At 40.8% G+C, this 13,024-nt stretch overlaps 1 protein-coding gene across 1 annotated transcript in view; it reads right to left on the bottom strand.

Annotated features, from left to right (window-relative positions):
• Positions 1 to 13,024, bottom strand: part of USP35 (ubiquitin specific peptidase 35) — a 124,609-nt gene that overhangs the window by 50,952 nt on the left and 60,633 nt on the right. The window contains exon 6 of the mRNA XM_053705077.1: positions 6,495 to 6,688. Within this exon, the coding sequence (XP_053561052.1) occupies positions 6,495 to 6,688 (194 nt within the window). The remainder of the gene's footprint in view (positions 1 to 6,494; positions 6,689 to 13,024) is intronic.

Genomic DNA, 13,024 nt, shown 5'->3' on the forward strand with positions numbered 1-13,024 from the left:
ATGGCCATGTCTACCCCCTCTTTCAGCCTGAACTAAAGCATTTAAAAGAATATCTTGATAAAAACCTAGAGAAAGGTTTCATCTGCCCCTCTACTTCCCCAGCTGGAGCGGGCATTTTTTTTTGTAAAAAATAAGGACAATAGCCTTAGGCCTATTATTGACTATAGGGAGCTAAATAAATGTACAATAAAGAACCGGTATCCTTTGCCCCTAATACCAGAATTAATAGAACGACTCCAAGGCGCCAAGTTGTTTACTAAACTCGACTTAAGAGGGGCCTATAACCTTTTTAGAATTAGAAAAGGAGACGAATGGCTGATGGCATTTCATACCCGTTACGGCCTCTACGAATACACAGTAATGCCGTTCGGCTTATGCAATGCGCCAGCCACGTTCCAATATAATATAAATAACATATTCAAAGACCTCTTTGACTCATGCATTGTAATATACTTGGACGATATACTTATATATTCTGACAACCTAGAAAACCACATTACACATGTTAGAAGAGTGGCAATATGGGGGCCTCAAAACAACTCTCAAATGACCTGAAAATAAAGATTGTTCAACATTATGGTTTAGGGGAAGGCTACAAAAAGCTATTGCAGAGATTTAAGCTATCAGTGTCCACTGTGAGGAACATAGTGAGGAAATGGAAGACCACATGCACAGTTCTTGTTAAGGCCAGAAGTGGCAGGCCACAGACCACCTCCAAAGACCTACAACATCATCTTGCTGCAGATGGTGACACTGTGCATCGTTCAACAATTCAGTGCACTTTGCACAAGGAGAAGCTGTATGGGAGAGTGATGCACTTTTGGACAAGCTAGCTTAATTTTGGAATAAGGTGCTGTAGACTGATGAAACAGAGATTGTTATTTGGTCATAACAAGGGGCGTTATGCATGGTGGCAAAAGAACACAGCATTCCAAGACAAACACTTGCTACCCACAGTAAAATTTGGTGGATGTTCCATCATGCTGTGGGGCTGGTACTAGGCATCTTGTTAAAGTTGAGGGTCGCATGGATTCCACTCAATATCAGCAGATACTTGAGAATAATGTTGAGGAATCAGTCACAAAGTTGAAGTTATGCCGGGGATGGATATGTTAACAAGACAACGACCCAAAACACTGCTCAAAATCTACTCTACCATTTATGCAGAGGAACAAGTACAATGTTTTGGAATGTCCATCCCGTTCCCCAGACCTGAATATCATTTAAAATCTGTGGGGTGATTTGAAGCGGGCTGTCCATGCTCGGCAACCATCAAACCTAACTGAACTGGAGATGTTTTGTAAGGAGGAATGGTCCAAAATACCTTCATCCAGAATCCAGACACTCATTACAGGCTATAGGAAGCGTCTAAGGGCTGTTATTTCTGCTAAAGGAGGCTCTACTAAATATTGATGCAATATTTCTGTTGGGGTGCCAAAATGTATGCACCTGTCTAATTTCGTTTTGATGCATATTGCACATTTTCTGTTAATCCAATAAACCTCATTTCACTACTGAAATATTACTGTGTCCTTCAATTATTTGATAGATCAAAATGAAATTGCTGATCCAATCACCCAATTATTTATAAATGAAAATCATGGAAATTGTTAGGGATGCCTAAACTTTTGCATACGACGGTATATATATATATATATATATATATATACACACACACACACACATATATATATATATACACTGTCACGGATACCAGACAGCCAAGGTTACCCCCCACCCCACCCCCCTACAACCTCACCCCTGTTGTTATCTAGTCTAGGTGTGAAGTGTCTTTCTGTCATTGTGTGAGTCATCCATTGTCCTTTTGTAAGTCTCTCCCCTGCAACAGAATCTCTTTCTGGGAGAGGAGACAGTTGGTCTCTCTCCCCAGCAGCAGCACAGTTTCCCATGGAGCGGTGGTAGCAAACCTCCCTCCCCAGCGGTAGACAGATGGACTCTCCCCTCAGTAGCTTGGCAGGGTCTCTACCCTTTTCTTGTCCCGGAGTATTTCTCACCGAGGGCAGGTATTGCATTGGTCAAGGAGGATAAAAGTGTATACAGTTGGTCCCACATGTTTGGGCACCCAAGCTTTACCTGCCCCACCAAGGAGCAACCTCCCCCTCCAGTCTGGGGTGGGAATACAGCTGGGAAACCAGCAATAGTTTTGTTTGTGGGTGGGTCAGCCGGTACTAAACAGAGTGTCACAGAGAGAGGCAGTGTGGCCATGGAACTTAAGGACACTGGAACTTGTGGGACAGCAATAGTTTGGGAGCTGGTCTTAGCAAACTTGTTTGGGACTTTGCCTTATGTGACTATCCCTGCGCCCAGGGTATAAATGCCAGCAGGAACCCCTAAGGATGCCCCAAGCTCTGGAGAGATGGGATAACCTCTCCCAGCAACCAAGAAGTGGAGGGCCACCATCGGACAGCCTCAGGACAACCCGTTAAGGGTCTAGCTGGGTCTGCCAAACTGGAGGGGGAGAGATGTCATGGATACCAGACAGCCAAGGCTACCCCCCACCCCCCTACAACCTCACCCCTGTTGTTATCTAGTCTAGGTGTGAAGTGTCTTTCTGTTATTGTTTGAATCATCCATTGTCCTTTTGTAAGCCAGGATATGATTAGAATCTTGTTTAACTAACCATTGTCTGATGTTTGTCTCATTGTATAATGTTTGTTTCTATTTGTGTAGTAACTACCCCCATTTGTTGGAAACGTATAAAAGCTGTGTTTTCTGTGCAATAAAGCAGTTCTTATTTCACCTGAATGCTAGTCTGTCTAGTTATTTGGGTGAGCTCCAGCTAAAATCACTTTCCTGGGCTACATAGCAGCCTGTTCCAGGCAAAGGAAGGACCCTCTGGCAGAGCTACCCAGTCGGGGTAGCTGAGGACTGCCACAGGGTGGGACACTGAGTACTGGTGTTGTCAGGCATCAGGGGTAGCTACAGGCTGTGGTCACTCCCCAGCTACATAGCTGCAGTCGGCAGGGAGGAAGCAGGACCCGTTTTGCGGAGCTACCCAGTCGGGGTATCCAGGGTATCAGTCACATTGGTGGCAGTGGTGGGATCTGCTTCTTCCACATGATTCCTGCTGACAGAGAAGGGCCACAGTAGCTGGTAACTATGGAAGCTGAGTACCTAAGGAGAGTACAGGAGGCACTGACCCAGCTGGACGGTCCTGGTTCTGAACTGGACCAGCTGAGCTGCAGGAGCATTGTCCGCCGGTAACTATGGAGGGAGAGGCTTCAACAAGAAAAGGATTGTGATGGAAAGGTCCTCCCCACAGATGATGAGAGGTACTGGGTCTGGTGGGACTTGCGAATGCTTTTCCTGGGAGAGCAGCCCATGGAAGAATGGCTATCGGAACTAGATCGACTGGTTTGGGCAGAGATGTGGGTGAAGGACGGCTATCGGGACCTCCAATGGCTCGCTATGCAAGTACGGCCATGGCTGGAGGATTGCTCCCCCACAGAGGGCTTTGGCTTCGGCGGCCTTGGGTTACTATTGGAAAAGTTGACAGAAGACCCAGAATTTGGGAGCAGGGGGAACTGAGAGTAACAAACATTGGCCACTCCCGAGAGCAGCTGTTGGATCTCTCGGGGGTACCCTAGCTGGTATCCGATATGGTATCACGTATTGTCCAAGAATGGGGACTGGAAAAGGCATACAAGAGGCTGCTAGACCGAGCTCTGCAGCATGCCATGGAGTTTGCACAGAGCATGGAGTCTTGGAATCATGGAGGTTGGCCTCAGATGAGTGGCAACAGAGCATAAGCGATGACGAGCTGCTAGATAAAGATCAGCATCCTGGGCCCAAGCTTATAGACCTGGAAAAAGGAGCCACCCCAGCAGAAGCGCTGGCAACAGGGCAGAGAGCCGCCGGCCTGTGCCCAGCACCTGTAACAGCCCCAGGAAACCAGGGAGAGGAGGTAGGCGTTCTCCCTCCAGTTACAGAGAACCCCTTGCAGGGAGAGATGGATGTTGGTCTCTCTCCCCAGTGGCAGAGCCATCCCCTGGAAGTGGAGGTAGTCGTCCTCCCTCCCCGTAAGCAGAACCCCTTCCTGGGAGAGGAGACAGTCTGTCTCTCTCCCCAACAGCAGAGCAAGGAGAACGGAGAAGAGACAGTCGGTCTCTCTCCCCAGCGGCAGAGCCATCCCCTGGGAGTGGAGGTAGTCGTCCTCCCTCCCCTTACAGAGAACCCCTTGCAGGGAGAGATGGAGGTCGATAACTCTCCCCAGCAGCAGAATCCCTTTCTGGGAGAGGAGACAGTTGGTCTCTCTCCCCAGCGGCAGCACAGTTTCCCATGGAGCGGAGGTAGCAGACCTCCCTCCCCAGCGGTAGATCTCCTTCTCGGGAGAAGAGACAGATGGACTCTCCCCTCAGTAGCTTGGCAGGGTCTCTACCGTTTTCTTGTCCCGGAGTATTTCTCAACGAGGGCAGGCGTTGCATTAGGCAAGGAGGATAAAAGTGTATACAGTTGGTGCCACGTGTTTGGGTACTCGAGCTTTACCTGCACCACCAAGGAGATGGGAAACCAGCACTAGCTTTGTTTGTGGGTGGGTCAGCCGGTACTAAACAGAGTGTCACAGAGAGACGCAGTGTGGCCATGGAACTTAAGAACACTGGAACTTGTGGGACAGCAATTGTTTGGGAGCTGGCCTTAGCAAACTTGTTTGGGACTTTGCCTTATGTGACTATCCCTGCACCCAGGGCGCAGGGTATAAATGCCAACAGGAACCCCCAGGATGCCCCAAGCTCTGGAGAGATGGGATAACCTCTCCCAGCAACCAAAAAGTGGAGGGCCACCGTCGGACAGCCCCAGGCCGACCCGTTAAGGGTCTAGCCGGGTCTGCCAAACTGGAGGGGGAGAGATGTCATGGATACCAGACAGCCAAGGCTACCCCCCCACCCCCCTACAACCTCACCCCTGTTGTTATCTAGTCTAGGTGTGAAGTGTCTTTCTGTTATTGTGTGAGTCATCCATTGTCCTTTTGTAAGCCAGGATGTGATTAGAATCTTGTTTAACTAACCATTGTCTGATGTTTGTCTCATTGTATAATATTTGTTTCTATTTGTGTAGTAACTACCCCCATTTGTTGGAAATGTATAAAAGCTGTGTTTTCTGTGCAATAAAGCAGTTCTTATTTCACCTGAATGCTAGTCTGTCTAGTTATTTGGGTGAGCTCCAGCTAAAATCACTTTCCTGGGCTACATAGCAGCCTGTTCCAGGCAAAGGAAGGACCCTCTGGCAGAGCTACCCAGTCGGGTAGCTGGAGACTGCCACAGGGTGGGACACTGAGTACTGGTGCTGTCGGGCATCAGGGGTGGCTACAGGCTGTGGTCACTAGCCAGTTACATAGCTGCAGTTGGCAGGGAGGAAGCAGGACCCGTTTGGCGGAGCTACCCAGTCGAGGTATCCAAGGTATCCGTCACATACATACATAAATATACACACATATATATATATACACACACACATATATATATACATATATATATATATATATATATATACACATATATATATATATATATACACATATATATATATATATATATATATACATATATATATACACACACACACACACATATATATATATATATATATATACACACACACACATATATACATATATATATATACATACATACATACATATATACACACATATATATATATATTCACATATATATATATATATATATATATATATATATATATATATATATATACACACACACATTATAGAGGTTTGTACCTTTTAAAAAACATTTATGTTAGTGGTCCACTGGATTCAAAATAGTGAGTTTAGTGGTCCCTAAGGTCCAAAAGGTTGGCGACCCCTGCCCTAGGGTGTCTTCTTTTAAAAAATATATGGTTTGATGGGGGTAAATTACATTGGCCGACTCCAGAAATGTCACAAATAGGACATGGGTGCATGATGACAGATGTGAAAATTCCAAGTTGGAAAACTGGAATGCGCCCCCTAAAAATAAGGCCTTTTAGCCCCCTGAGAACCCGACAAACCTATTCATGGGTGGTATCACTGTACTCAGGAGATGTTGTTGAATACATATTGAGGTGTTTTTTGGCAGTAGCACGTAACAGAAAATGAGAATCCATGCCTAAAGTACGTGTGTGAAAAATAACACAAAAAAATGACTACCCAAACGTTTGACATTAGTGCATGGAAAGTGTTAAAATGCCAGCATTTCAAATACCCTAGGGTGTCTACTTTATTAAAAGCAAATAAACTAAGAACATTTTATGTATATTTAAGTGTTAAAATAGTGGCATTTTTAGTAAATACATCTCCAATATATATCCAGGCTTCTGTTTTATTTGTTGAAATCTGTATATAAAGTTCTAATGATACTATATTGCTGGATTTCATTACACCATAGCAATAACACAGCAATAGCAGCATCCAACTTAACTTCAGGTACTTTTCATGTTGTACAAACAAAATAATGTGTCATATATGTGTCACCTACTCTGTAGCCATAAATAAGGCCTGCAGGATACTGTTCATATAACATGTGTTTCCTAGGTTGATAAGACCTATCCTCCCTGTGTCTGATTTTGAAGCCAGTCTGGGATAGTACGGTGCCAGCTCGTTCTTCTGTGATGTCCAAGCATTCTGCCCTAGGAGTTGCTTTATTCTATCTTCATTTGGAGTTGGAAGGTCCTATAATAAATGGCAATACATAGTTATATATCTTCTGAACTGGGTATATAGCTGTAACGTCATTTTCAGACAGGATGCATTCAGCATTCATATCACTGATCTTTTATATTATATGTAAAACTCTGACTACTCTCAGAGGCTGATCTTGATGCACATTTCATGATCTAAGCATAGTTCCTAGAATATAAATTGTCTGCAAGCTCTATTAGGGGTTGTGACGAACCAAGGTTATCCAACCCTGCGCCAGTCACTTATTTGGCACAGAAAGGGTTGTCAGACCCCTTCTACTCTCACTAATAGGTCACAATCTAGCCACACCAGGCCAGCTTGTGATTTAGTTCCATGGGTGCAAGGGTTAACAACACTCCCTAGTCTGTACTAGACATAAAAGAAATGCCCAAAACTCAACTTTAATGCCACCCACACTAAACTAACAACCATATAGCTCCAAAACTGCCACCACTTAAAATTTATTAAAGGGAAAATCCTAAGGAAAAACCCAGACTTACACATTAACTCTCTGAGTACAATTTAGCAGAAAATAACCTAAATTATACAGTTCTAAAATTCCAGTCTCTTTCAGTAACCTGGTTCAATTTTTAGACAAAGGCCAAACTTAATAAAGGAATTATTTATTATGCCAAAAATATTATGCACAATGCATTATTAATAAAAAGTTGTTACAAATACAATTACACACAGCAAACAGGTTAAAATAAAAAAGAGAAAAACAGATTGAATACTTTACTAGTCTCAAGATCTGCGCCTGGGGACTGGCATGAAGCAATTGGGTCCTTACTCTGTAGAACAGCTCCCCTTGTAAGAATGACAATCTTATAGTAAAAAAATAAGATTCTTATACCTATTTTCCAGAGATCAAATTGCCTGACCAACCCCTCCTGGGCAGGCTAAGAAACCACCTGTCTTTATCACCTTCAATAAACTAAGTTTTTGCCTGAAATTATAAAACCCATTATCATTTCTGCTAGGTAACTCTATTTTCAGATATACTGACCGGTAATCTCTTGGTTTCATTGAGAGAATCAATTTGATACCAGATATGACATAGGTTGTCATATTTACCTTCATTTAATGTCATAGCAGTTTTAAACACATATACATTATACCAATGTCCTTTTATTGACCTCCTCAGGATATGGGGAAGAAGCACTGTGTTGTATGTCTGGAGCTAAAAGCTTGAGTGGCTTTATGACTCAATGCATACACAATAACATTTGGTGGAGTGAGCCTTAGAAAGTAATCTGAGGCTCCTGGCACTTCAAAGGAAACACAAACAAACACAGGACACAATTCTCCTTGAAAAGCAAATAACTGTTTTTAGTTCACAAACTAAACAGAATGAACCCCTTAGCAGCTAAATCCTGAGGTATTCGTGACAGGGGTTAACTGCATATTTAAATAAAGTAACAGCACAATTAAGCCAGCACTAACTCCAGGCCAAAATTGCGGCAAATATTAAAAAAAAAATGTCCAAAAGTTTACACTCAGTGTCTTTTCTGGGGAAGCTTCTGGGATCATGGTATGTGTAGTACCTAGTTTGTTCTGTGAATGCTTTAATTAGAAACTACCCAAATTAAGAGGTTACAGAGATAGAGTTAGAAAAAAGTTTTCACTCACACATACACACGTGTCCTATCTATCTATTCTTGAAATTATTACCAAACCCATATCTTTCTTTCTAGTATAAATCTGTGTGTGTAGTTGACTGCATGTGTTTATGTGTGAGAGTGCATGTGAGTGTATGTGTGTTGTGTTGAGTGTCATACTTACCAACATTCCATCCCAACTCTCCCATATCCCTCTCAGCTGCCCTGCTCATATATATTGTTGTCACTTAAGATATTTTGTTGTGGGACAAGCTGACATCCTTGGGAAGAGTAAATTACTTACGGCTAGATTAGGAGTTTTGCTTTATGAGGGGTGCGGTACTAACTTGCAAGTTATTGTCACCGCTCACTTCCCTATAGGGCTGGTATTACAGGTTTATAAAAACCCGACGTTATGAGGCAAGAAGTGAGCATAGAGCAAAATTGAGCTCCATACCGCACTCTAATACCAGCGCTGCTGAAAGCTGCGGTGAGCTGGTTTTACGTGCTCGTGCACGATTTCCCCATAAACATCAATGAGGAGAGCCGGCTGAAAAAAAGTCTAACACCTGCAAAAAAGCAGCATAAAGCTCCGTAATGCAGCCCCATTGATTCCTATGGGGAAACAAAATTTATGTTAACACCTAACGCCCTAACATGAACCCGAGTCTAAACACCCTAATTACATTTATTAATCCCTAATCTGCCGCCCCCGACATCGCTGACACCTACATTATACTTATTAACCCCTAATCTGCCGCTCAGGACATCGCAGCCACTATAATAAACATATTAACCCCTAAACCACCGCACTCCCGCATTGCAAATACTAGTTAAAAATTATTATCCCCTAATCTGCTGTCCCTAACATCGCCGCCACCTAACTACATTTCTTAACCCCTAATCTGCCGCCCCCAACGTCGCCGCCACTATACTAAATTTATTAACCCCTAAACCTAAGTCTAACCCTAACACCCCTAACTTAAATATAATTAAAATAAATCTAAATAAAAAATCCTATCATTAACTAACGGCAAGATTACGAGTTTTTGTCGGTAAGGCTTGCGGTGCTAACGCTCCTTTTTTTCTCACCGCTCACTTAAAACAACGCTGGTATTACAGGTTTTTTTCAACCCGGCGTTAGTCTCCAAAAAGTGAGCGTAGAGCAAAATTTAGCTCCACATCTCACCTCAATACCAGCGCTGCTTACAGTAGCGGTGAGCTGGCAAAACGTGCTCGTGCACGATTTCCCCATAGGAAACAATGGGGCAGATTCAGCTGAAAAGAAACCTAACACCTGCAAAAAAGCAGCGTTCAGCTCCTAACGCAGCCCCATTGATTCCTATGGGGAAAGTAAATTTATGTCTACACCTAACACCCTAACATGAACCCTGAGTCTAAACACCCCTAATCTTACACTTATTAACCCCTAATCTGCCGCCCTGACATCGCCGCAACCTACATTATATTATTAACCCCTAATCTGCCGCTCCGGACACTGCCACAACCTACATTATACTAATGAACCCCCTAATCTGCTGCCACCAACATCGCCGACACCTATTACTATTTATTAACCCCTAATCTGCCCCCCCAATGTCGCCGCAACCTACCTACATTTATTAACCCCTAATCTACTGCCCCCAACGTTGCCGCTACTATATTAAATTTATTAACCCCTAAACCTAAGTCTAACACCCCCCTAACTTAAATATAATTTAAATAAAACAAAATAAAATTACTACAATTAAATAAATTAATCCTATTTAAAACTAAATACTTACCTGTAAAATAAACCATAAGATAGCTACAATATAACTAATAGTTACATTTGTATCTATCTTAGGGTTTATTTTTATTTTACAGGCAAGTTTGTATTTATTTTAGAAATAACAAAGAGGGCGCCACATAGCGTAATATTGTAGATTCAAAGCCAAAATAGGAGAATAATGTAAAGGCTTACCAGAGGTAATGGCACCGTATTGTAACCGGTGCTGACAGGCAGGCTAACACTTTCAGTGGCTAGCACACTGGGTGGTCTCCGGCAAGCTGTACACAGGTGATGTTCAGCGTTTCTTTGATTGGCGTCTGTGCGGCTGAAACCTGAGACACTGCGGTAGAGCAGATACTTTGATACCTTATCCAGGAAGGCTCAAAGGGAGAACAAAGGCAAAAAACAAATGGACAACTTCCGTATATTTAAAATCAGTAAGTTTTAATCCATAAAAACTGCTACGCGTTTCTAGACCATAAACCGGTCTTTTCTTCAGGCATACAAACAATGGATACAAATTCTTTAAAATATTTACCTAATATACAATTAAAAACGGAAGTTGTCATAGTTTTCAAAAAAGGACCAATGGGATATGAGTGAATATTCTGAATCTTATTCATGTTGATTGGGCTCAATAGCCTGTGTACTTCATTAACATTCGCAACCAATATCCCAATGAAATATTTTTGAGTTACACATCTTTATCTGCTGCAATAAACTTAAATGTTCTAAATAATACCTGCATAAAAATGTACAATAAAATGTTTAATTTGCAGATCTAAATGCTATATGAATCATGTATGATTATGTTCTTACTCTGTGTGATGCCATGTGATAAAGAAAATAAAATAGTTAACTAGCAAATGTCTTGTATTTAAATTGACTGTGAGGTGTGTTAAGGTTGTTCCGGTTTGAACTATGAAAGGATATGCGTGAAAGTATATAATGAAAAAAGATAGTATGTATTGGGCATGAACCAGCAATGTTGTTAAGAAAATAAGATAATAAAATTTGTGTCATATAAAATTGTAACATATACGTCAAAATTATGCTCAATTTTGGCATGATAGGCTATAAAAATTGGATATAATTGCAATTTGCTAAAATAACAAAATACTTGCAATAAATGGCAACAAGTGAATAAAATTCTATTCTATCTATCACTCGGATTGATCTGAGGGGCTAAAAAATTGATATAATATTAACTTGAATAAAGCAAGACCTACAGCTGTGAATATCAATACACAGAGGTTCTTAAGCATGCATGTTTAATAAAAGCATGTAAGTGTTAGTGTAAATAGCTAGTATTTCTGTATGTGTATCTGGTATTACACTTCTGTAATGAATAATTCAAGCGAAAACTTTTCTTTGTTTGACTAATTTTCATCTCGTAATGTCTGAGCTTCCGTAAACCTACAGCTGTGGATATCAATACACAGAGGTTCTTCAACATGCATGTTTAATAAAAGCATGTAAGTGTTAGTGTAAATAGCTAGTATTTCTGTATGTGTATCTGGTATTATACTTCTATAATAAATAATTCAAGCGAAAACTTTTCTTTGTTTAACTAATTTTCATCTCGTAATGTCTGAGCTTCTGTAAATAAAAAGGTGGATGAAACATGTCTATTAAATATGTGTTCTTATTTTTTATTTTTTATTTGGAAAATTAATGACCAGTGGAAGTTAAAGATACTATTGTTGAAATATGGTATCCATAGTTTGATGGTCTTGTTCTATGTAAAAATGTTTATAATGTTTATGCATGGAATAAGGTCATTCTTTCGAATTTCCTGTTGTGAGAATTTATGGAATCCATTCAATATAATAGAAACTTGGCTTAAAGGTCATCTCAGGGTATTAGAATTGATATGATGTATTTTGAAATAAAGAGATAATCCAACATATTTAATATCTGGTGTAGTCTCTTTTATCGGTTACTATTTGCATAATAATAATATTGTAAACTGGATTGTATTAATCTGGTGCGCCTAATGTAACCATGTTTCCATATATTGCTTAATAAAATAAAACATATATTAGAACTGTTACATCGGTCTATAGGATATGTTTGATGTTTAAGTGATGAAAGAATGTATTGAATGTGATCAAATTCCATTATGTATGTATTATAGAAAACTAATTTAATCAACTAATGGAAATCTACTAAGAGTGCCCTAATGATAGCCATATTCTGCATGATTGTTAGAATATATGTATCATAGGTCAAAGGTTTGATTGTTAGTTAAATGCTGCCAGATCCAAATTCGCGTTTAAACCATCAGGAAAAAGTGTTTTTAACTTAAAGATCCAGAAAGTTTCTCATTGTCCGAGTTTGTTCGTTCTGTTGTAATCTGCAGACCTAGGAATGAAATCTATAGGTGTGTATTTGTAAGTGTATGGATTACCTTGGTGTTTGCTCAGACAATGGTTTGGCACACTGTGTTTAATTTTCGTTTTCTTGCAGTTTTTGCAATTCCGCAAGTGTTCACCCCACCTTGTTTTTACTTTTCTGCAGGTGCGGCCTATGTATTGTAGGCCGCAAATACACTCCAATAGGTATACCACAAAAGAAGAATTGCAGTTATAAAATCCCTGAATGGGATATATGTCACCGGTAGTGTAGGATCTAAAAGATTTGCTACCATGTTTGATATACTGGCAAGAATTGCAACTGGTTTTCCCGCATTTGTATGTTCCTTGCAGACCAAATATCCCATTTTTGGTTTGTATATTATTTTTAAATCGTTGTTGGGTATGTTTGACTATTTTACTTGGTGCTAGTTTACTTCTCAAGGTAGGTGCTCTCCTGTAGACTATCTTTGGTCTATCTTGTACAATGTTTTTTAGAACAGGATCTCTTTGAATAACGTGCCAATGTTTGTATATTATCTGATTTATTTTATGAAAATAGCTATTGTATTGTGTAATGAACATGGTCTTATCTTGATTTATT

This window comes from Bombina bombina, chromosome 3 (genome assembly GCF_027579735.1).
Source record: "Bombina bombina isolate aBomBom1 chromosome 3, aBomBom1.pri, whole genome shotgun sequence".
NCBI classification, from domain to species: Eukaryota; Metazoa; Chordata; class Amphibia; order Anura; family Bombinatoridae; genus Bombina; species Bombina bombina.